Source organism: Polyodon spathula, chromosome 26 (genome assembly GCF_017654505.1).
Source record: "Polyodon spathula isolate WHYD16114869_AA chromosome 26, ASM1765450v1, whole genome shotgun sequence".
NCBI classification, from domain to species: domain Eukaryota; kingdom Metazoa; phylum Chordata; class Actinopteri; order Acipenseriformes; family Polyodontidae; genus Polyodon; species Polyodon spathula.
Genome location: NC_054559.1, coordinates 19,381,617 through 19,405,902, shown reverse-complemented (window position 1 = coordinate 19,405,902; position 24,286 = coordinate 19,381,617). Strand labels below are relative to the sequence as shown.

At 41.1% G+C, this 24,286-nt stretch overlaps 1 protein-coding gene across 21 annotated transcripts in view; it reads left to right on the top strand.

Annotated features, from left to right (window-relative positions):
- LOC121300694 (receptor-type tyrosine-protein phosphatase S-like) overlaps positions 1–24,286 on the top strand; it is a 139,987-nt gene that overhangs the window by 27,996 nt on the left and 87,705 nt on the right. For 18 of the 21 annotated variants that reach the window (XM_041229381.1, XM_041229370.1, XM_041229375.1 and 15 more), the window contains exon 2: positions 18,272–18,445. In XM_041229381.1, coding sequence (XP_041085315.1) covers positions 18,358–18,445 — 88 coding nt within the window. In that variant the 5' untranslated portion in view covers positions 18,272–18,357. Of the gene's footprint in view, positions 1–1,158; positions 1,230–3,303; positions 3,491–18,271; positions 18,446–24,286 lie in introns of those variants that run through there. The other 3 variants (XM_041229373.1, XM_041229372.1, XM_041229371.1) reach the window with 3 other exon arrangements.

Here is a 24,286-nt window from a genome sequence, read left to right as displayed (position 1 = left end):
TTTGTGATAACTATTGTATTGTGGTGCGTTTCAAATCACGTTCTGTCCGTTTTAAGCCCGGTTATTTTGATTGAAACGCTGTATACCTTGCTGTTTTGTGTTTGGGAATTGTACGGCTTTTCTTTTTAATAACTCCAGTAGGGAGTTCTGATGGACAGTAGAAACCCCGACCTCCTCCCGTTTTTGTTGTTTTAACTCACTTTGATTCTGAACTCGAGTTTATTATGATGTCCTGGGAATATCTGATTGATTCAGTTTCTCTGCCTTTGAAATTGCATTCAGTTAAATTAGTAATTTTACGAGGTAAAAGTTAACGAGGTTTGTTTCTCTGCAGTATTGTAGCAATCCCTACCTAGCGGTCCCGACCCAGCTGGTGAAACGCTGTGCCGAATTCACGAATAATATATGCGGGTTGCTCCAGTAATAAACCATGCAGGGAACCCTTACACTGTACTGTATACAGGTCTTTTAAACGCTCGGTCGCTGTTGGGTGAGGGTTACTTTAATTTAGCTTGTAACACGTTTTGTATGTTTCTTTTTTAAATAACGGCGTATTGCAACTGCAGTGGCACAGCGCGCCGCGGGCGCTTCTATGTAACCCACCCTCTGGTCCTGTGCCATTAAAGGCCGAATATTTTCTCTCATTTAATACAGCGTGCACCGCCTGCCTGAAGTCTTTCAATTCGCACATTTGAATGCATCTCCGGTTTGCATATTTTGGGCTTTCCCGGCTTGCTAGGAGAGCTTGTCCGTGCACAGCAGTACAGCCTGAACGCCGTGCCCCGAAGCTATACTTTTTTTTTTTTGTCGATTGATTGTTTGTGTGAGGGTTCAGATTCTGCGTTTGAGTGACACATTATCAATCACAGTGACGTGCGAGTTACTCGCGGGTCCGTGATGTTTGTTTATTTGATGCTGGTGTTAGGTATTAATCACGCCACGTCTTTAAAGAAGTGATTTATTAAACCACAACATTAACAAATAATTACACTTACCGTTAACACTCATATATTACACTGCGTAGTTTATAGTGCATGAGTGGGATAAATGCACTTATCTTAAATTCGTGCTAGGACACGTGTCTCCTCGTCGTTTTGAAAACACAGTTTATCTATTTATTTATTTAGTTATTTATTTTTCTCTCCACGTGATTTTAAGGTACATTTAGGTAAAGGCCACGTATCCTCATGAGCCAATCAGAACGGAAAAGAGATCAGAAGAACTGCAAGGTGACAATAAATAAATAAATACGTGTGTGTGTGTGTGTGTGAGATTCCAAATCGATTTACAGAGACTGAGCACAGTCACTTACAATAGGACCAAAGCTCTAGGTGACTGCTCTCATTACTGACACAGGGATATTATGTTGGGGATATATTTATAATTTAAAAATGTGTAATTTTAGGGAACTCGGCGACAGTGCACTACAGTGGGATGTAGTGTTTTCCACATGTCTTAGAGGGACCCTTTCTCATTAGTTCCAGTTGATGCTCAAGCCCGTGATTATAACCCCAGGGCCACACTGCCCCCAAGGTGTTTGCAAAGGGTCACCGACCACCTTGTGATGGCTGAATAGACCTAAATGCGCCACGGAAGAAGAAACACTTTCAGTTTTATAAAATGTTGTTTTAAGCCATAACATTCGACCCCACTCTACAGTCTCTGCATTTGAATTTAAAGGTGTTGGTTCCTGCATTTCACAGCTTGGAATCGGAGAAAAGACCTTTATCTTTCGGGTTTGAAAGTCTGCATGCTAGGCAGTGGATGCGGACAGTGTCCTAGGATCACCACACTAAAAACGAGGCTACAGTTGTGGTTGATATCTGCCATTGCATACTTTTATATAGGCAGCACTGCAATAAAAAAAAAAAAAAAAAAACCACATACACAATACTCACAAGTATGCACCAGGTATTCTCAGGAGATATTAAGGTCATTTCTAGGTCAGGGAGAATTCAATTTGCTTTGATTACAATGCTTGAGCCTGGGTGTTGTCTGTGGGCATTCTCCCTAAATGAAATCCACAGAAGATAAACTCCCTGTTAACACCCTGGAGATCTTGTATAACGCTGTACTGCATAATGTAGCATCAATGCAATCTCCACTGTTGAAGTATTTCATTCGAAGACGGATACCACCGCCACACTGGCAAAGCGGTATTGATTCTGTTCTTTGGTCAGGTGTAATTTACAGTAATGCATTTACAATGATGGTTGAATAAAAACACTTGTGATGTTTGCAGGGATTCTGTTTTCCTGGTATAAGAATGTTTGTTACCTGGATAGTTTAACCTTTTCCAGCCTGCAGGGTACCCATTGTGCCTGACTGTCTACTTTCTTTATTAAAACATTACAGCAATGTATAAACTTGCATATTCCTTCTAAGTGTACAAATCAAGGCACATCAGCAATGCAACTCACAGAATATACACTGATAATAATAGAAAATAATATTATTATGAATAATATTTCACTGAAGTGTTCTTCCTGGCACTTTCCAGTTTGGAAGTGTATTTAATTTATTCCCATTCATTGAGAGCACATAAATTGTGGTGAAATGGCAGTAAAACTCATGTCTTGCACACAAAGGACATGCCCTTCAAAGGTGCCTTTGATCCTTGTACTGTTTATAAGCGGCTCAAACTAGGGAACCAGTCCTAAATTGGCAGCGAGAGTCTCTGTTTGTTCCTGTTGCAACAACTGAAGCTGCACTTGCAACAAGGGTTCTTTTTCCACTGTGCTGTGAATCGTCATACGCTAAACTTTTTGCCCCCCCCCCCACGCACTTCACCAACTGGAAGCTATTCAAGTTCTCTTAAAACGGTCTTCAAAGAGAATATTCCAACAGTCTGTTCCTGCAGTTTTATAATTGAAGGTTGTGCTACACGGGAGGAGAGAAGGAAAGAGAAAGAGGGAGGGAGGAATAGAGAGAGGGGGGGGGGGAAATGGACGCTTTGTGTGTTCAAAGTGATTGCATACAACATGATCACATTTTCACTGTATACTGTTGATTATGTACACAATGCACTTATGTTATTATTCTTTTTATGTTAAAGTGCTTAGTTGTTTCAGTGAAAACTATGCATTCAGTTTGCAGACTGATCTCTTGCTGTACCTTATTCCGCTTATTTTTCAGTGTGTATTTTATATATCTCACAGTCCAGCAGCGTGGAGCAAAAATCACAGCTTTCCACAGTGAGCTACTAGATTTTTTTTTTTTTTTTTTTTTGAAGAGCGGGCGGTTCCCCAGTCACCAGGATACAGAGGGGGGGGAGCAGAGTCCCTGCGAGACAGATAGACTGTGCAGCAGGACAGCAATGAGCTGGGATACAAAAGAAGCAAGAGGATGGATGCTGATGGCTTGAGGGCTGGCTTTTTTTTATGTGCTAAAAGCTGTTAATCCTCCTGCCTTTGTGTAGCCGGGGGTCCTTACTGAAGTCCGAGCCTTTTAAAAGGTGCTTTTTGTTATCCATGCAATCAGTGGACATCTGGTAAGGGGGGACGGGGGGGTGGGATCAGCTGGGTAGGATTTAGCTCTGGGGGGAAGGGGGGGAGGCTAACAGAGGGGTAATTTATGGGTGTAATTGTTTGTAATTTGAAACTGAAATCAGAACCCTAAGAGGAAAGGTGACTGGGCCGACTCCCTGACATGTAGTAAACCCTGGGGTGGGTAAAAATATAATCAAGCTGGGGATTGTGATCCATTGTCTATAGGCGACATAAATCCGATTCAGAAACTCATTAGCAATTGGAGGGCTGTTTTCAAGCCATTGTTGGCACAGATGTGGATTTCTAGAAGGCACGTTCCTGGTTATAATATTTTATTCATAGCTTGTTTTTAAGTTTTCTTTGGCAGTCTCTGCCATGTAGCCCCAATAAAGCTTTAGTAAATTAATCCAGCCTGGTTATCCACTATAAAAGTGGAATACTGCACACATCTAGTGAATAGCAAGGTGGTAAAGTTAATTTGAGAAGTTGTTTGGTAGTTATTTTGTAGATTTAGTTTCTGTTACACTGCACAGAAAAGTAAATGATGCCAGCTCCGCTTTAAGGAAGACAGAGGTGATCACAAAGCGCTCTGAAATGAGGATGGGGTTTTCTCATGTCTCCAGTGCAATAAGCTCTCCTGGAGTAAATATAATTGAAAAAGAACCAGTCTATCGCTCTACAAGCAGAGATGATCCTGATTTAAAACTGTTGCAGCTTCCAGGGGAAGAGAAACTAACAATCCAAGAGCTATTGTGATTTAAAGATTACTTTCTGCTTTATTTTATTTCTTTTCAGTGGTACAGTTACTGTAATGGAACGATTGTACCTGAGCAAAAGCTGGGATTTAGTTGAAGAAGCAGCTGATGCAGGCAGAGTTCAATTTCTTCCAGAACATTTATTAGGAAGAGGTGCAATCACAGAAGTGGAATTTTTAGGGTTATTTAAACTGGGTGTTTGCAGTACACAATAGATACATTCCATTAAGGTTTTTAAATCCCTGATGCAAAGGCTGTGTTCAATACAGTATAATAGCATAGATGCCTTCTTTGAGTAATTCAGAAAACCACATTAACATTAATATCACCGTTTTGTTTGTATTTCTGTGACCGAATTATTCTTCTCTTCATCAACACTTTAACCTCATGGCTACAGAGTCACATTTTGAAAAGGGTCGTTTAAAATATCAAGGGTATCTCAATAGCTTTTTTACACTGTGTTCGGTTTTCTTGGAGCGTAACTTGAAATTAATTGGCTGAAAACTCACTACATTACAGTATATAAAATGTAATAACAATCGTTTTTAGTGGATGGGTTTGCGGGCATAATTCGACCCCCCTCCAAAAAAAAACAAAAACAAAAACCAACAACCAAATTATTCACAGTGATGAAGTAGTCTCGTATATAAAGACTTCTATTTATTGAAGCCTGAGTCTTTAAAAGAAAAGAGAAATGGTTTGGTTCTTTTTTTTTCTGCATTGTACACTCCTAATGCACACAAAAGGGTAAGAAAAATCACACTCTGTGATGTGGTTTCAAGGCAAATCTTTTGTTTACATCAAGGAAATTCTCAGCGGACCACCTGGCAAAGATTACCCAGAGCTTAAAATAAAGAAAATGCTCCAATCTGCATTAATTGCATCTACCTTCGTTATTTTATACAGATTAAGTTACAATTATGTAATTTTATCTAAAGAAGCACCCGATGTAGAGTCGAGCATTGCTAGTACTGGAAAAAAAGGCGTTTTTAAAGGTTAAGGGGTTTCGTTAATAATCTTTGTTACCCCTCTATAACACATAAACAGTAAGCAATGTGTGCGCAGTGGAAATTCCCATTGAAATTACATGTCTGTTTAAAAAAAAAAAAAAAGTGAGCTTAAACTCACTTAAGAGCTTAGAATGCATCTTCAGGCTCTGAAGGACTAGCGAAAGGGACTGTGATGCTATAAAGCAAGAAAAGCGATTTGCTTGAGATCTGTAGGATTTCATTTGGTTTTTGCGTTTGCTTGTTTGGGCTCCATTACTGTAAGTATTTGTTGTTGGTGTAATGACCTTCTATGCTGGCAGATAGTGCAGTCTCTTAGTCTATAGGAGAGAGGGAGCGTTTCCACAAAGACCTGCCTGCAAGTATGCTTGTCAGCTCATCTCACGGAGTGACCTTCCGACAGATAAAACACTTTGTATGGGGGAGGGGGGTGTAGCAGTGTGCTGTCAGCGATCCCAACCTAGGGTTGGAGGAGGGTGAGGCAAGGGGGGGGGTGCACAGTACATGGATTGTGTAGCTGTGCTGGGGAGGAGGGGGCTGTGTTTCCAGCACAATACAGTCCTCTCCAGTGGGCAGGGGGGGGAGGGTTTCCACAATACAGTCCTCTGCAGTGGGCAGGGTGGGTGGGGGGCAGGGGGTGATTGATATGGGAATGAGTCAAGCTGGTAAAGGTTGAGGAGTGGAGAAAGGGTCCTCCTTTCACTGACTAGGGCGACAGAAAATATGCTCCATTTGTAAAACTGTGACAGAGAAGCTAGGAAGCGACCTGACAAGTTCTCTCTGGCGGATGAGAGAGACAGAGGATCTTAATGCCGAGTGTCAGCGAGCAGCTGCACTCTGACTGCTGTGTTATCTGGACTGGAAAGGAGGAAGCTACCCTGCCACTGTTCAGATTGAAATGATGGGCTTTAATTTCCTTTAACAAATGATTTTTTTTTTTTTTTTTTTGCTTGTGTGCTCAGCGCTCATCGTAGAAAAAGGTGATGTTGGGACAGTGCTAGTGTGGGTTTGTAATATTCTTTCAGAATTCAAGTGTGATGAGAGATCTAACATCGAATACATTTTCCATTCCATCTTGGAGTCGACCAAACCCAATGTCAGAATGACCAGAGTGAATCGCACTGTTCCAAAACATTGTTATCAGATGTGGAGCTTGAACAGAATAATGACCTGAACTGTTTAGTTTAGATTTAAACAGGCTTTCTTTTCCATACATTGTTCATGGAGTATTCTGTTAGTACAATCTTGGAGAGCTGTGTTTATTTTTTCCACCCGAGAGCGTTATTTGGTCGTACTCAATCATGGAGTAAGTGCGGTTCAACATTCATGATGCATCACATTCAGTTGCAAATAAAATAAAGGTATTTTAGCATTGAACTGCAATAGAATATACAGGGAGTCTAGTAAACCATGTGTCCCACCAAGTTACCTTCTCGAGCAAAAGAGAGAAACAGTAGGTTGATATGTATTTCATGCAGCTGTCAGTTATTGTAAGATGCCACAAGTAAAACCTGTGTTCAAGAAAGCTTTTTTCACAGTGAGCCGATGGTATTTTTCAATACGTTTGTAACGTGTAAATTCAATTCAATGCATCACACCAAACCTGAACTGTGATGTTGTGTTTCAATGCCAGTATGGCAAGCGTTAAGAGTTTTACCTTTATCCTCCCCATAAAATAATTTTATAAATAAAAACTGGGGCAAGGAACCTGTAAGCTTTTGAGCTGAATATGTTTTATTGTGAGACGATTGTGTGCATTGTTGATTCAGTGCGCTGACATGTCTGACGCCCCCGTCGCAGGGTGCGTTTATTCCTCAGGCAGTGGTTCACACATTATGTGCAGAGACAGGTGAATATCATTTATGTCATTGTCTCCCAATAGAGGAGAGCAAACAAACAAGACAGGGAAATCCAGTTAGCCTTGGTTTCAGCCTTGAATGTACACAAAACACATAGAATTTGGTACCATACTCACTCGTTAAGGTATCATACTCAATGCGGTGTCCGAGTGGCGCATCTAGTAAAAGCGTCCTGTAGCATGGAGATCACAGGTTCAAATCATAGAAGAACACTGGTGTAGATCTTTCTGTGTGCAGGATGAAACTGGATACATTAGACTGGCTAACTCCAAGTGTGTTGATTTGTTTAAACAGATATAAAAGACAGGTACTGGGTTTTTCAGTGTGTGTGGGAACACTAGGAGTAAAATAAACAGCCATGTGCTGTCAAACAGAGAACTTGCAAACGTAATCATGCAAATTTATTTTGCTCGGCTGTTGATTCATGTAGGTGTTTTGGAATCTTTTCAGTATTTCATTAAGCTGCTTCGATAACATTAAATGTGTTATTGTGTACCTGTACCACATCAGCACCACTGTGTACAGCAGATTATGCTGGTGTCTGCTTTTGGTTCTTAAGCATTTCATCAGGGCAATACAACAGTGCTATAACAGTATGTCAATATAATAATTTTTTTTTTTGTAAGAGCTTGAACAAACTAAATATTGCAGAGAGAGGCTGATAGCAAGCCACACTGGTCTGTGTGCGCTGTGTCTCCCAGTGCCGTGTGTGTATTTCTGTAATACAAGGGAATGGAACTGTAATCCCTCCTGGAACGGCGTCTTAAAAGACTGAACATTTTTACTTTGCCATGTCAGGGCAGTTCTAAATTATAACGTAAACAGAAGGGATTTAATGTAATTGCAGCTTTCGAATTCAGTCATTGTTTCAGCTGCGGCGGGAGGCAGATTTTTTTTAAAAAGGCACGTAGATTTTTTTAAATGTATTATTATTTAATGGGATTCTGCTGCTTCACTGCAACAAAAAAAAGTAAAGTGCTGGTGTTATTGTGAGAGCTCAGCCCTTTTTAGGGAGTGGTTAACATGTAGAAAACAGAAAGTACTGATTAGAGGAAAAACCTCAGAATGGAGTGTGGTAACCAGCGGTGTACCACAGGGATCAGTATTAGGTCCTCTGCTATTCCTAATCTACATTAATGATTTAGATTCTGGTATAGTAAGCAAACTTGTTAAATTTGCAGACGACACAAAAGTAGGAGGAGTGGCAAACACTGTTGCAGCAGCAAAGGTCATTCAAAATGATCTAGACAAGATTCAGAACTGGGCAGATACATGGCAAATGACATTTAATAGAGAAAAGTGTAAGGTACTGCACGCAGGAAATAAAAATGTACATTATAAATATCATATGGGAGATATTGAAATTGGAGAAGGAATCTATGAAAAAGACCTAGGAGTTTTTGTTGACTCAGAAATGTCTTCATCTAGGCAATGTGGGGAAGCTATAAAAAAGGCTAACAAGATACTCGGATACATTGTGAAAAGTGTTGAATTTAAATCAAGGGAAGTAATGTTAAAACTGTACAATGCACTTGTAAGACCTCATCTTGAATATTGTGTGCAGTTCTGGTCACCTCGCTATAAAAAAGATATTGCTGCTCTAGAAAGAGTGCAAAGAAGAGCGACCAGAATTATTCCGGGCTTAAAAGGCATGTCATATGCAGACAGGCTAAAAGAATTGAATCTGTTCAGTCTTGAACAAAGAAGACTACGTGGCGACCTAATTCAAGCATTCAAAATTCTAAAAGGTATTGACAGTGTCGACCCAAGGGACTTTTTCAGCCTGAAAAAAGAAACAAGGACCAGGGGTCACAAATGGAGTTTAGAAAAAGGGGCATTCAGAACAGAAAATAGGAGACACTTTTTTACACAGAGAATTGTGAGGGTCTGGAATCAACTCCCCAGTAATGTTGTTGAAGCTGACACCCTGGGATCCTTCAAGAAGCTGCTTGATGAGATTTTGGGATCAATAAGCTACTAACAACCAAACGAGCAAGATGGGCCGAATGGCCTCCTCTCGTTTGTAAACTTTCTTATGTTCTTATGTTCTTATGTTCTTATGTTCTTTCATTCTAATTAGTTTGCCAGACAGGCGGTTACAGTTTGTCGAAGAAGCACTGGGTCAGGCGGCGATGTGTAATTGTCAGTGTGTGATGTTATTCCAGCTGGAAATTGCTTTGTGTAAGATATTGTATAAGTTGAACAGTAATTCTGCAGTGTACTGTGCTTTTACCACCCTTTAATGCACTGCACTGTGCTCTATTTGTTACAAATCCATTGGGTTACCATTAGAACACTAGCCTTGCACCCAGTCCTGGGTGTCAGAACTCCCCTAGTTTTGATATTTTATCGAAATGACCAGGAGCAATCAGACCCTAGCCAAATCTACTCTGGATCGATTGCACTGATCATAGCATGAATACATCTCGCCTGTGTCTGTAGGGTTACTAACGGGAGTTATTCCTGCAGCTTTTGGGGTAAACAGTATGCTTAATTGAGGGTAGCTCTGAAACCCAGGACTGGGTGCAGTACTAGTGTGAGTTTCTACGATCCACCTACCAATTGAATGCATCATGTTATGTCTTTACAAAATGGCACTAATTGGATCTAAATTATTGCTTGCATTCAGAAGCTCACGTCACACAAGAATGCTCATCAAACAAGTCATGCAGTTTAGCATTGATCCGCTTCCAATCTGCATGTTCAAGACAGTCTGTGAGTCTCATACATGGTTGGTTCTAATGTAGACGAGGTATCAGTGCCTCGATATCTCCTTCCCCAGCTTGTAATGGGCAATGCCCGATTTTTTGTTTTTGTTTTGTGTTGCTTTGTTTTCTTATTTTAATGTAACACAGAAATGGTTTTGTTCCTGTGTTGAATATTTATAGAGCTTCAGGGCAGCATGCTAATTATTTGCATGTAATTCTTGATGAATAACCCAATATTGCTAAGTTAAGCCAAACGGAATTCATTTGTATGTTTCATTAAAAGAAGGAAGAATAAATAAAAGGGAGGACTCATTTTCATGTGCATGTTGTTTCCTCTCCCCAACTGTGAACACAGCGCTGATAATATTCTAATAGTCTTGCTGTTGAATAACTAAGGGCATAGCTAATTAACATCAGGACCACTTTACGCAAATAATTGAATTGGTTACATGTGGGCAGCTGGTTTAGGGTTAAAGCAGCACTGCCAATCCAAAAAATTGGCCATATGTGTTCTACATTGTGTAAATGAGAGAAGTGGACCAAAGTGGGTTTTAAAAGGTGTATATATATAAACGCCACCTGCTTGTCATTGCACACATTACAGCTCATTTTGGAAGTGGTACTGATCGCGGGTAGTTGAAATCATGACTAATTTAGTTGGCGCTGTTTAAAACCAGTCCCAGCAGGGTGTGTGCAGAGACCAGGTGACGGCTGTGTGAATGATGCGGCATGACATTTCCAACGCAGGAATCCTTCAATGAAGTTAACTGCTTAGTAGGCACTGATCTGATTTACCGTATTACAGGAAGCTCTTTGCAGGAACCCCCTTTACTGTAGCACACTGTACCACATGACTGGCCTCCAATGAGCAAGATAATTCTGAAGCTTGTTCACACTTCCCTGTGCCAGATTCAGACAGCTATTGGCCACGTCAAGTTTCCCAGAACTGCAAATATCCTGTGATGGAATGGCTCAGTGGGTAGAACATATTTTTAGCCAGACGCCCACAGATGCAAAGGTTAGAGCAGCCTGTAGCTATTCTTAATGCCGGTGCCCTACTGAGTGATTTAGAAAAGCAAAGCCTTCTACAGTAGATAACAAGGCAAAACATACTGGTATCAGAAAAGGTTTAACCTGCATTGAAAAGTGTATTACATTGGACCCTGTACTCGGTCTGATGGCGTTGAAAAAGGAAATTCAGCAAACTCTTCAATTTAGGAACTCTGGTAATTAAGTCTCCTTAACATTCTTTAATAGTAAACACAAAATAATATTGAAACGATCCTTATGTATGTAAAACAATGCAACAGTGTATTTTACTTTCTGCATTTTAAATACACTATTGCTGCAAGATGGTCAGATTCCAGTATAAATGCAAAGCACTTGTTTTTTTTTTTGGACAAATCTGAGATTGATCTCATTCAGTTCTGTGTACTGTACCTCGTCCCAAGGGACCTAGTACAGTCTGGAAGGGTTTGCTGCTTTGTCACGCACCTGTTTGAGGATTAGCCTGGAGGCAAAGATTGCACAGCTCCGCTACATTCTGCGTTCTCGACATCAATGAAAAGCAAAGCCAGTCAACGAGTTATCCACAGAGCAGGGATTATAATTAATCACCTCCTGATGACATTGTTCAGAAACCAAAAAAAAAACATTTAAAATGTAGGTCATTTGTTTTGGGAAATTATTTAATAAAGCCGCCAGGTCTCGCTCACCTCCTAGTCCCCCAGCTCTAACCATTGCATCACATTGTCTCCCAGTCCCACCCAGCTACCAGTCCCTGAGCCCAGACCGCAATACCTACCATCTCTCAGCTCTGAACACCAACTCACAAGCACACATGGTCTAATTAAACAGAGGAGGTGTCCCCAGCAAAGCAAGTTTAGAAATAAGTCTGGTAATCGTGTCAGGAAGTCATTTCATCTTGCTGGCCCTTCCCCCTTTCCAAAAACGGAGAATGCCAAACAGGAAGTCATTCAATCCCTGCTTTTTCCGGAATGCCATTCCTGCAGGTCCCAGGTCAGCCAGGAATATCTGAAAATGGATCCACCCTGAGACTGCCGGATAGCGGGGACACGGGAACTCGGGGGGGGGGGGGGGGGACGGAAGCTGCCATTGAACTCTTCGCACTCTTATCTGACAGAACTTTGCATCTCGCGTTTGATCAGAAACTGCTCACTCTCATTGAGACTGAACAACTGTTCTGTTTATGGGGGAATTTTAGATTACAATTTTTTGGACCAGACCGCTGCAAACGCTTTCAATAACTCAAATAAGTAAAAGCGTAGTCTGCTCATCCCAGGTGGAATTACAAGAGGTTGGTTTGCGGTCCTGTTTGACTGAAAATTAAATTCTCTAGTTTTATTTGAAAACTTCCATGACACATCCACTCAACAACTTTCTGCCTGGAGGAAGATTAAACTTTTGTGTGAAGTCTTAAATTATACTATTGTAAAATAGTTTGTGAAGACTTGGATGTCTTCCACTTTGCTGATGGGGAAATAATATTGATATGTAATCCCAACTGGACTGGAACGTCTATTGCAGAAGCTTTCTGTGTTGTTGCTCCGTCTCCTGTTTCACTCCAAGTTAACAAACTGAAAGACAGAAAGACTTGCTGTTCATGGTACAGTGACGGTTACAGCACACTTGAATTGCTTTGAACACAGGAATGTCGTTTAGTTAAAACACGGCCGTTGACAGGGAACACCTGAATAAATCCAGCTGAAGCTCCCTGTGCCTGCAGTGGAATTCAGAGAAGTGTCCGTTAATGGCATCTCAAATCTTCCAGCTTCCCAGCTTTGTCACCTACAACCTGCCTGCTTTAAATACATGAAGCCAGGTGGGGCGTGCATGTGTGCATGTATATCGGTCTGCTTTTGCATACCAACATCACTTGTGACTCTGTGTGGGCACTAGAAATGCATTTTTGTTTTGTACAGTGAAAGCCTGATTTATGTTTTTTACTGAAGGTTTAACAAGTGGGATTAAATAATAAAGCAATCATTGTTGTTAATTGAAATGTTCCTGCCTGCAACAAATCTGGATCTTTCATACATTATACAGTAGGCTGTTTGTATCTCCTGTTTGAAAATCAATGCCGTCTAGCACCGTGGTATAAATGCTTTTAAACAAATAATGTTTCTTGATTGTTTATGTAGGGCCCCCGGGTTTTGAATACGTTTTTTTTTTTTTTTTTTGGCATTGGAGCAAAATAAGATCCCATGGTTTATCCTGCGTGTGTTGGATGCCCATGTGCGTGGCAACTGTATTCTGTCAGAGTGTGCATGTGAGAGTGTGTGTGCCAGGCTTTGTGTGTGTGTGTTTGAGAGCGAGAGAGAGAGACCACCATTTCAAAACATGTTAACTTCGTGTATCTGATCCAGAGTTCAAAGAGTGCCTCTTCAGTCCTGGTGTACAACACAAGCAGACCTATTTATAGATCCCCACTGGTCCCAGGGTTTTTTTATTTTTTTATTTATAGGCAGTCCCATTTGTGTTGGGAAGAGCCTGTCTTCACATGGACATGAACACTGGCCAGACCTGGCTCTTTACTGGGACACCAGTAAGGGGTGTGTTGCCCACCTGTTTCGGAATCTCCATCTGTCTGCTTACCTGTTCTGAAATGTTCGTTGTTTTAGTGCTCCTAGGGGCTGTGGATACACGGCACTGAAATATCGTTCAGCAGGTAATTCATTTAAGGCCGTCCAGACCCACCTGACTTGCTGGGTAGCTTGCCTCTGTAATAAATCTGTTCAGTGCTGAGATAATTGCTAATGCTATTTTAGGCTCCTGATATTTTGTAATATATCTATAAAACAATTTTAAAAAGGCTTGGCTTAATTTAAAATCGTAAGTGAATTCTAGCTGGCAATCAAATAAAGTAATCAACCAGAACGATTTCAGTACCTCATCACGTCTGAGCCTCCGGGTACAGCTATGACCAAAGGTTTTTTGCATCACCTAGAATTTTAGGCTTGAAACATTATATATGTTAATTTTAGATCTTGTATTTAGCATCATGTAATCTAAGAAACTACAAAATGGTATCTCAAAAGTATACCGGAAGCCATAATAGTAGTAAGGTATTTCATGTTGAATTTCAGAATGTCACATTTTTTTAATTGTCGGTTTTTCGTTAAATATATGAGAAAACTACAAAGCAGCATGCAACTCAATATGTTAATGTAACATTATTTTGGCAGGTTTCGTTCATCTTTATGAAGCTATATTTGTTAATTCTTTTTTTAAAAACTATATTTTATGCCTCTATAAAGCCTGCAGTGTATAGACCCCAAGAAGATAAAGGTGTGAGCCACAGCTCCAGTCTAACTCAGTGGTGTAGAGAAGAGACGTGTCTGGTCTTGGCAGTTTTGTTTTGCAGTCACCAGTTTGCATGTTGCCAGGTTGCCAGACTCTCACAGCTGGCTTCCATTGTGTAGATATAGTAAAGCAAGCTTCCCCTATGCCCCCCCCCCCCCTGTTTTTTGCATTTGTAAGCTTCCTGGGCAATTTAAAATGACTTTAACCCTTCAGCCTTCCCTCTTGACCTGTAGCCAATCACAGGGCTTGCAGATTTCCAGGCAACCGTAATTTGTCATTCAAGGCATTTGAGTAGAGAGAGAAAAACTGCATTCCTCTCAAAATCTCTTCTTCCTCTAATCACAATCGCTCTCACTATCACACACACACACATTTTGTAATTGTCTGGCAGTGAAAATCAACAATAAAACAGGCTGAATTGAATAAGTGCTGCATCACAGTGTGTTAATAACAAGGGTTTTAAAGGAGCTAGTCTAGTGTAGTGTAGAAGGAAGGCATGGGGTCCTGAATGTCTTGTATTTGAGATGTTTGCTTAGGGCAAGAATATTTTCAAATCACTTACAGTAGCAGTGTGCGAGGACAGCGACCGAAATTGACAAGTTTGCAGGGTTAAAGAGAGTGGCGTTTCCTGAATTTTTACTTCCCGAATCCCCTCGGTGGCAGGCCCCTGTGAAAGAGGGCCTCTCCAAAACAAACACCTACTGTATAGAAAACGCCGCACTGAGGCCATTGCTCCCTGGCTGTGGCTTTTTACCTGCCTGTGCTCTCAGACAAACAGCACCGACCTCACAGTACACACCGGCTCCCAAATCAAACGAGCCTGCCTCTCTCACAGCACTCGCCGGTATGCTGGCTTTCTGATTTGCCATATGGAGTGAACTAAAGCCTGCTGTGTGTTCCAGATGACAGCCAAGCAATCAGCTTGCAAACTCAGCTGTGGGGAGGAAGACCCCTTCTATATTAAACCAGTCTCTCTCTCTCTCTCTCTGGCACTGGCGACAGAAAATTCTATTGGGCTACCATTACTATGCCAACACTGTTCATTAGCAAAATCAATAGCAGACCACAACATTACCAACACATTGGGTTTGGAACACCGGTAGTGGTCAATCCATTTGTCAATAGAAAGGTTGCCACAAAGCTACTGTTCTACTAGGGGCTCATACTGTTGAAGCTGCCCTTGTGCTACCATTGGCCCTCAGTGTTGATCCATTGCAGTCAAAACCTGTTGCCTGTTCTTAAAATCGACATCAAGAAATTAGTTCATGGAAATGGCTGTGAAAATTGGCAGTGGGTGCTATTTTAGCTCATGCCTTTAACAAGCATTCCTAGCTTCCTGACATCCCTCCCCTGATCTGAACTGTGGCCAAACTCTAGTACTCAAAGAAAGAGCTGGCTTAAGATGGAAGAAAGCTTGCACTTTTTCTCTTCCCCTTTACCCTACTCCACCCTAGTGGCAGGCCGTCCAGTCTTGGCACTCCCCTCTGAATAAAATTAAATCAGTGGCTAACATTGCAGGGCTTCATGGGCCGCCCGTGTGGCACAGACCTCAGCAGTGAGCTCATGTGTAGCCCCTTCAGCGCCAGTCACAATGCCTCTTTCACTGTGTCTGGGAACAACACGGTCTGTGTGCTGTCACTGTTTCATTGTTTAGGAGAAAAACAAGCCCAGATGATGCCACCTGGGCACCCATAGTCTGTGTGCTCCTTGCATCTTTCCCTAACCATTGGAATTATTCATTCCTAGCTTTACACATTTCATAAGCTATTACCTGTAATCCGATCGTTCCTACATTCCCACGTGCATTTGTAAGGAAACTGCCAGACGAGTGCACGTTTAGATTTTTTTTAGTCTGCAATGTGTTTTGCTGAATTAAATGAATAAATAGCAGTTTCTATGCATGAGCCTCAATGTGCATATTTCATGTAGGGCTCAAAAGAACTACGTTGCACTAAGCTTGCTGACCTAGTTACACTCCCTGTTGAATAAACAGAATTGATGTGATTGAAAGGTAATGAAATTTCCCATTGATGCCGTTGGTCTAAGTGAGTGGCATTGTAATAACGTCTTCATTGGAAAGATTCTATCTCTATTCTTTAAAAATGCCTACGGCCATGCTAGCTCGGATTGTGAGTTCAGTAGCTCTTATTAGCTAATTCTGGTACTTGATTCAATAACCTCCACAAATATCGTCATTTATAAATCTATTATCTGTACTAATATATACCTTTATTATGTAGAACATCATTCGGGTACAGTATACCAGTGCCATAATGTTTTTGCTTTCCGAATGATTTGCCACTGAATAAACATTCTTCTTCATCATCAGTGCAGGTGACAGTAGGGTTGTAGTTGGTAGCAGACATCACTCCTACTTTTACGACAAAGAAAAGACCCAGCTGGAAGCTGGTGGGGGGTACTGGCTGTGCTGTTTTTCGTTTGGGTATGGCATTAAACTGAACTGCAGCCTTACACAGTTATACCCTAATACCCTCAGACTCTAAACGGGCCAGTTGTCCTGTTTTACAGCAAAAAAGGACCATTAAAAACACTGTATCCTGGCCAACCTGTAATTGTCAGCTGTGTGCATTAGTCCCAGTTTTGGAAGTATTTAAAGCGCTGTGTTTGTGAATCTGCTTCAGCTGTGTGGTTTAGGGGTGGATAATGGGGGGATGTGAACTGTCTAAGCAGCTACACAACCCTATATGCGAGACGGGCTGTCTGGCTGCTTTTGTCCAGCGTGCAGCGTGGGGTATGTTCCTGCAACTTAACCCTCCACTAATGTACCAATCAGTGAGAATTCCCCGCCATCCAAGCGGACACAGCATTAGGCTGACGACATTGATATGATAACCTGTTAATTTCCAGCTCCAGCTACTGCCTGAGAGAGAGCGAGCGAGAGAGAGAGATTTTAGAGATGAGGGGAAGGGAAGGTCATACTGTCGTGGGGTTGGCTCACAGAGGGTGGGTGCTTGTCTGTTACTGTAGAGAAAGACCGAACTTGCAGCTCTCCTTTAAAATTTAGTCTTTAAATGCCCATCATTTTAGGCGAGATGCCACCTGGATCTGGGTTCAAATTTGGCTTAGTTCACAAGGCTTGATGTGCATAGCAGTTGTTTCGCCTGTTTCTGGTGAACAACACGCTATGCACACAACACTGAACAGGTCTGTAAAACCAGACTCATGCAGTCCTTAAAAAGAGTACCATAGCAAAGTAATTTTGCTTATATTATGTATTTAAAGTCGTTTACTGTGATTTTGTCACACTTCCCTTTGCTTTACTATCCTTTTCCGTGCATCAATCTTGAATAGCCTTTATATTGTGTGCTTTTTCAACGGTGTATACTGTACAGTACAAAATGCATGCTTTGCTAAGTCTGAAAATGATACCGTAATTAATCTGCCATTCATAACTTTAAACACTCAATCATAAGATGAATAAACTAAGCCAGAGAAGTGTGTTGAAAAAGTTGGCTGAGCGATTCTGGGCTGTGTCAGAGGTTGTAGGTTCAAGGATTACAATGCTCCCATTTGCTGTAAAGCTATTGGCTGGCTAAATCCCACACTCCTCCACCCACGCAACATGCTTTATTTCCTTGTGGCTTTCAAATCAAATGTGGTATTATTAATAATGCATGAAAATTGCCCGATTAAACAGCCTGGGTGTCAAGGCGTGAGAGTGGTGATTAGAGCTGACTTGTGAAATTCTGAATACAAAATTCATAGGAATGTGGAAGATTGAGTTAGGAGTAAGGAGTCTGGATTAGCAAGCCATTATTTCGTTTATATCAACACCCATCCTCTGGGTTGCTGGCCCTATTCAGTTTAAAAGGGATATAACAGGGTTGAAGCTTTGTTGCCCTCTTTCTATATCGGTTTTGCATTGTGTTTAAGTTGTGTGCGATTGTAACTTGCGGAGGTTCTCGTCTCAGTAACGTTCATGGAAATTGATTTTATTGCCAGTATAAAAAGGAGGAACGCTGCAATATCTAGGCCTGTTTACATAAGCTTAAAAAAAAGCATTACCTAACCTTGGCAGAACCATTAGCAGGTCATGGCTTTGTCAGCATTGGGAAATCGCACAACAATTGCACATGTCCCGACTTATGTTTTTCTTTTATTCTTTTGCAGTTTGCCAAGACGTCCTCTTTGAAGCCAAATCGACTCTCCATCGTGGAGCCTTGGCTGTCCGGCCAGGTCAAAGGTCACCGCCAAGCATGCTGCCAAATCACTCTCCAAGGATGTCAGCCCTCATCCTATTGGTGGCTCTACTGTCCCTGCTCCTGATTGGCTGTGATTCTCAATGTGAGTTTCCATTTGCTTCCTGAGATACAACACAGATTGTAGATGCTTCAGCAAAAAAGGGAAAGCGATGCAAATAAGTTGGAAAATGTAAACAAACGGTCTAGGTAAAAAGACAGAGGTGAAGAAAGCTTGAGACTGATTTTATTGAACCTTTATTTAACTAGGAAAGTCTTGTTGAGATCAAAATCTCTTTTTCAAGAGAGACCTGATCAAGAAGGTGGCATGTAATACAAAAAAATCCCACAAATTCAGATGACAACCAATGCAAACAAGCCGGTCAGGTTACAAGAAACAAAGCAAAAACATGTCTCGGCTAGACAGGGTTTTTTTTGTTTGTTTGTTTGTTTGAACTCCTTTTAAAGGTATCAAGACAGTAAGGGAAGCATTTATCTAAAATGTAACATGCTTCTAAAAAGGCTGGAGCTTTCAAACCGCTCCAGAGGTTGCCGTGTAGAAAGGTTGCACTCTCGTTCACTCTTGTCTTTTGGCCGGGGCGTTGAGGATTGGTCGTTGTGGGTCTTTTATCAGTGCATTTATCTGTCCAGACATTTATCTTCCTGGCCAGGCAGTGCATTGTATTTATGAATGTGTGTTTAAATATCTACGGCAGATCTTTTATATCCATCTGTTTATTTGCCAGTGTCTATATTTGCATGCGTGCGTGCGACCGTTTAGCCAATTCGTGTCTCAGTCCATATCTATTCATCTGTTTACTGTGTCTGTTCTAAAAGTCTCTCAAAAAGGTCTTTCCTAAATGCATTCCCCAGATTCACTCTACACTAGACCAAGCTGTTTTTGTTTACCCTTTTTATCACTCCCTTAACAAGGTGTATTTCACAAGCTCACCTCCCTCCCCCCCCCCCTCCCGCTGGAGAACAGGAAATTAAAAATTCGTGTCACCTCAATTAACTGAATCCCAGATCGCAAAGAACCAAAAGAATGATGTCATTCTAGTTCTAGCGTTCCTTCTCATAAATCAAAACCCATAGGAGAGACATTTTTAATCAGAATAAAATAAAAAATAAAAAGCTGAATAAATCATCCCAGTAATAAAGCTGGGGCTGCAGTGGAGAGCCCTGCAATCACTCCGCTAATTGAAGTTAAAACACATTCGCTCATTTCCAGGATTGAAGTGTCGGGGAGGGGGGTGGTGGGTACGAGGGAGCAAAGTCACCTTATCCACAGCTCCACACAGAGAAATGGCTTTCAACTCCTGTGACACAGACCAGTATTTCTGTTTAAAGTAGACTCGCCCCCTTATCAAGATGGGTAAACCCTGGAATTAAGTTCTGCACAGGGGGCTGCCACACACTGCTTAGGAGGAGGTGGTTCCAAACAGTGGTCAAGAAGATTCTAGGACTAACACTACAGATCAAGAAAAACAAAAAGCATAGTGTGTTCCCAAAACTATCCCACAGTATTCCATTGCCAAGCAGCCAGGGTGTGTGCCCTACTCCTTCCTCACCACAGCCCGGGAAGCGTGTGATTACCTTCCGTGGTTTGCAGTGTAACCCAGCCCTGACCCGTTCCATCTGCTATTTATGGAAAGACAGTTTATCTCCTGACCAGCCTCAGGAGGAGAGCTCCGTCTTTAAGGAGGGACCAGCCCTTTCAAAAATACTTCTAATTTAGATGCCAACATTCCAGACGTAATAGAGGAACGTTTCATTGGATTGTGGCGGTCGGAAAGGGAGACCGTCCAAAAAGTGTAATGTAAATAAATAATACAGAATGTTGTTGCTCATGAACAATTATTCCTATTTCTGGCCGACCTCTGTAGTTATAATTTATTTAAAACACAAATCACAGCCTCATGTTTTTTTTTTTTTTTTTTTTTTTTTAGTCCTCCAATCATAACTGACTCTGGCTGAAAGTGGAGGAAGCAATTTCAATAATTAATTTTCCTTTGAAGCTGCCAAACGAATGTTCCAGGACCCTCGAGGGGAGGGGGGAGGGAGGGTCGTTTTTCAATCTCTTTCTTTTTTAAAGGGATCTCCTTGTTTTTGAACCCCAGCCCCCAAACTGAACAATGCTAGACTTTTAATTCCTAAATTTAAAAAAAAGTAGCTTTGCAGTTTGCCACGTTTATCCCATGCTTTTAAATGTCGCCTTGCTTTTACAATGGTAGCCCGCAGAAAACTTTTACAAGGGCTAACCAGCACTTGTACTACGCAGGCAGGGAATAACAGTACATTGTAAGGTTACAAAAGCGACAGGCTACCTTGGTTTAGAGGCTTTACACATTATATTGGCGGAGATTAAGGGGTTAAATATTTAAATACTGGGGGAGGTTGGAAATGTTTGGGTTTTGACAATTCCAATGGGTACAGTGCAGTCCCACTTCATTCCAGTAGACGTCACTATTTCTGGCTTATTTTTAAAGTGTCAGAACACCATTGTTTTCCCCTTCCTCTCCTCTCTTCATCACCTGCCACTCAGCTAAGACCTCACTGAAAGGGAGCCTTTTATTTTCGTGAATAATATACCCTGTAAATAAATGCATTGCTGTTTAGCTGTTGCATGGCGCTCTAATTTGACCCCCCCCCCCCCCCCCCCCCCCTGCAGTGACATTGCTAGGAGTGTACCTTCATCAAAATCAAATGTTTTTGTTAAAGCCTTGGACTTTTTAATGTGAAAGAGTATTAACAGAGTATATAAAATCACACACATAAAACATACACTCACTTATAACACACACACTAACACACAATAATATTTGTATTCCCTTAAAACATGCACAATAACATGAGTTTTTTATGCTGGGTGTATGCAGGTCAAATGGATTTGTATCTAACCAGAAACAAGCTTATCTTAAGATTGAATGACCCCCCCCCCCCCTCCAAGTGGCACAACCAGTGTTCATTTTTTGAACCCCAGTACAGCTGATTCCCATCCAAGTTTTTCTCAACGTCAGCCTTCCTGTGACCAGATGGACAGCACATTTATTTTTCTCAAAAGTGATTAATAAAGCCAAGGTGAACCTGTACAAAAAAACTGTCAAATCCAGCCCCCCCCCTCCTCCTTTATATGTCACATTGCACTTACTAACCATAGAAAAACACACAAGGTCACACCACCAATAGCTATAACCCTGCACACACAGACACAAGCGCACATTATAATTAGCACATAGCATGAGTTGGCATGTTTGCCCGGCCTTGTGTAGATGGAGTATTCGTGTGGGATATCTTGTAGACAGAATATATTGACATTGCTTACAATAGGGTGCTCTCCTACTCTTAACACAGTGTGCCCGAATTTGGATCTGTACTGGGCGAGGGTTTGGTAAAACGATATAAGTGAAGCACTGGTACAAAGTGAGAGAGCGAGTATCTGAACTGGAATTTGAACCCAGGTTCACCTTGCTCTGACTCCTCTTCCCTGACTGTTTGTTCTCTGCACTCCCACGTCCCAGGCGTCCTTATCAAGCGCTTTTCATTCAAGCAGAAAGGAGGGACCCTATCAATCCCACCCCCTCCCCAGCCTGCCCTTGCCTCAGCCCTTCAGGGACCGCGTTGTCACGGCAGTCGCTCTGCTTGCCTCACTGTCGGGCAGAGTCCTACTTCATTTGCAAATAAAATTGTCAGTCAAGTGTGTTATTAGCCTAGGCTTGAAATGCAGCGGCAGGCAATATTCATGGTGCCTTAGTTTTTGCAAATCTAGGAGATTTTTTAAATTATTATTTTTTTTTTAGACCCAGAAAAATGCATATATTAAAATGAAACTGCAACTCAACTCAATAATATAGAAATAAATAATAAATATAAAAACATGGAATACAATAATGCATATTTTTTTATATAATGTATAGTGTGAAACAAGCATTAGTAATATCCTTCTATTAGTTGTATGTCATTCTATTTTGCATGGTAGTTGATTTTGATTTGCAATAGTAGTTTTCCCCTATACGTTCCACACTGTGTTTTAAGGGACTCTCCTAACAACAGCATTGTTTGACTTACAGTGAATAATCTGGGTTTGGTTTATAATTGCAGTACTGCATTGAGAGGATACATGTCCTTATGCACCGATTTTCAGCACTGTGTTCTGAACTGTGTCAGAAAAAGTTTGAGAGTTAAAGGGGAGAGGTCTTCTTTCATTTTGGCATTTACACATTGTACCGTTTCCTGTTCAGTGCGCTTGGCTGCTTGACTTGCCTGCATTGAAACATTCCTAAACCACTCTATTGCGAGAGCTGACAGGCAAGGGGCCTCCATGGAGTTGGCTCCTTACATTTTCTTTTATTTGTTTTTTTCGATGTTTCGCCTTAAAAAAAAAAAAAAAAAAAACACATTACACACACGGTCTAAGAGAACTAATACCCTGAGATTTTCCATTGAGATTTCACTTTGATTTTTCCTTTTTTTTTTTTTTTTTTTTTTTTTTTGTCTCCTGTCGAGACTCAGCACAGCAGTAGATTAGCAGGCAGCTAGGCCTGGGAAGAGAGGTAGAGCTGTTTCCATAGCGACAGAGCAGGCCCTAGAGACTCCCACCCTCTCAGACTGAGGCCCTCGCTCTGGGCCCTGTTTGAGCGATAAGGCCCTGCCAGGTTCAAGAAGGGAAGATACTGTACTGAAGTGAAGGGAGATGAAAAGAGAGATGGGAGAATATGTATTTAAGTATGCAGAGATGGAAATAAGATTCCTGCTCCATAGCAATTTCACCCATTCCAGGCTTTACCACCAGCTTGATGAGCCACAGTGTATGGGTAACAGAACACTGGTTCAACTTGACTTTTGAGAAAAACTGCAGGAGCAAAAGAGGAATAGAGATGGGAAAAACAGGAATAAAAGGAAGATAAGGAGAGGAAATAGAGACAGAAAACAAGAGAACGCAAAGAGAGAGGGAGTGGGAGCGAGAGAGTGAGAGCTCTCTCAGTGTTTTCAGACCTAATCAGCAGTATGATCACAGGAACAGATGGCGAGTGATTCACGATACGGCAGTGTTGTTGTTTTATTTTATTTTTTGTATAAACTTGTGGAAAGGAGGATATCTGCCAAGGCAGGTACACAACAGCTGTTTTTGTTTGTGTTGTTTGTAAGTCGCACAATACAAGCTTGCTTGTGTCAAAACTTTTTTTTTTTTCCAGGTGGATAATTAAAATATATATATAAAATCTCAGCCTCTAGAAGCATATTCACTTTTCTTTCTGCTCTTGGCATAGTACAGTAGTGAGCTCCCTGTTTCGTGAATGAACATCTCTTTGGAAAATTATACCCAGTGACAGTATCTATTTTGTTTAAGGTTTAATTGGCATAGTAATGAATAAAACACGAAGCGAAGCAGCGGCATTAAAATACCACAGCATTACTTTCGTTTTCTCCCTCTTGAATGTGCTGCAAAAGCTTTTGAAAGACGTCTATTTTAAACTAGATTGATGACGAGTGGATTTTTTTTCCCCATCTATGAAACTATTTGATGATTTGATGGCTCCTATTTCATGTCATCACCTATTAATATTCTGTATAATGGGGCCCTTCTGTCCATTACCAGCACATAGTGGGAAAAAAAAAGTTATTTGCTACAGTTCTTTTAAAAAAAAAAAAAAAAAAAAAAAAACATCCATCTCATAGTCGGGTGAAAAATACTTTTCAAAAATAAAAATGCAAATTTCCCTGATCAGGAGAAAAAAGTGAACACTGTAGGAAATCTGTGTTACGGGTTCTAATACTGAAATTCCCTGTCTCTTTATTCACGGAAAGAGTGTTTGTCAAGTTAAATGATTTGTAGATTAAATTGTCCCAGTTTTGCTATTGTATTTACATTTTAGGACTGCTTATATTATATATTGTGTGTGTGTGTAAATGGTAAAAGCTGATCTATTTTTCTAACCATTTTTTT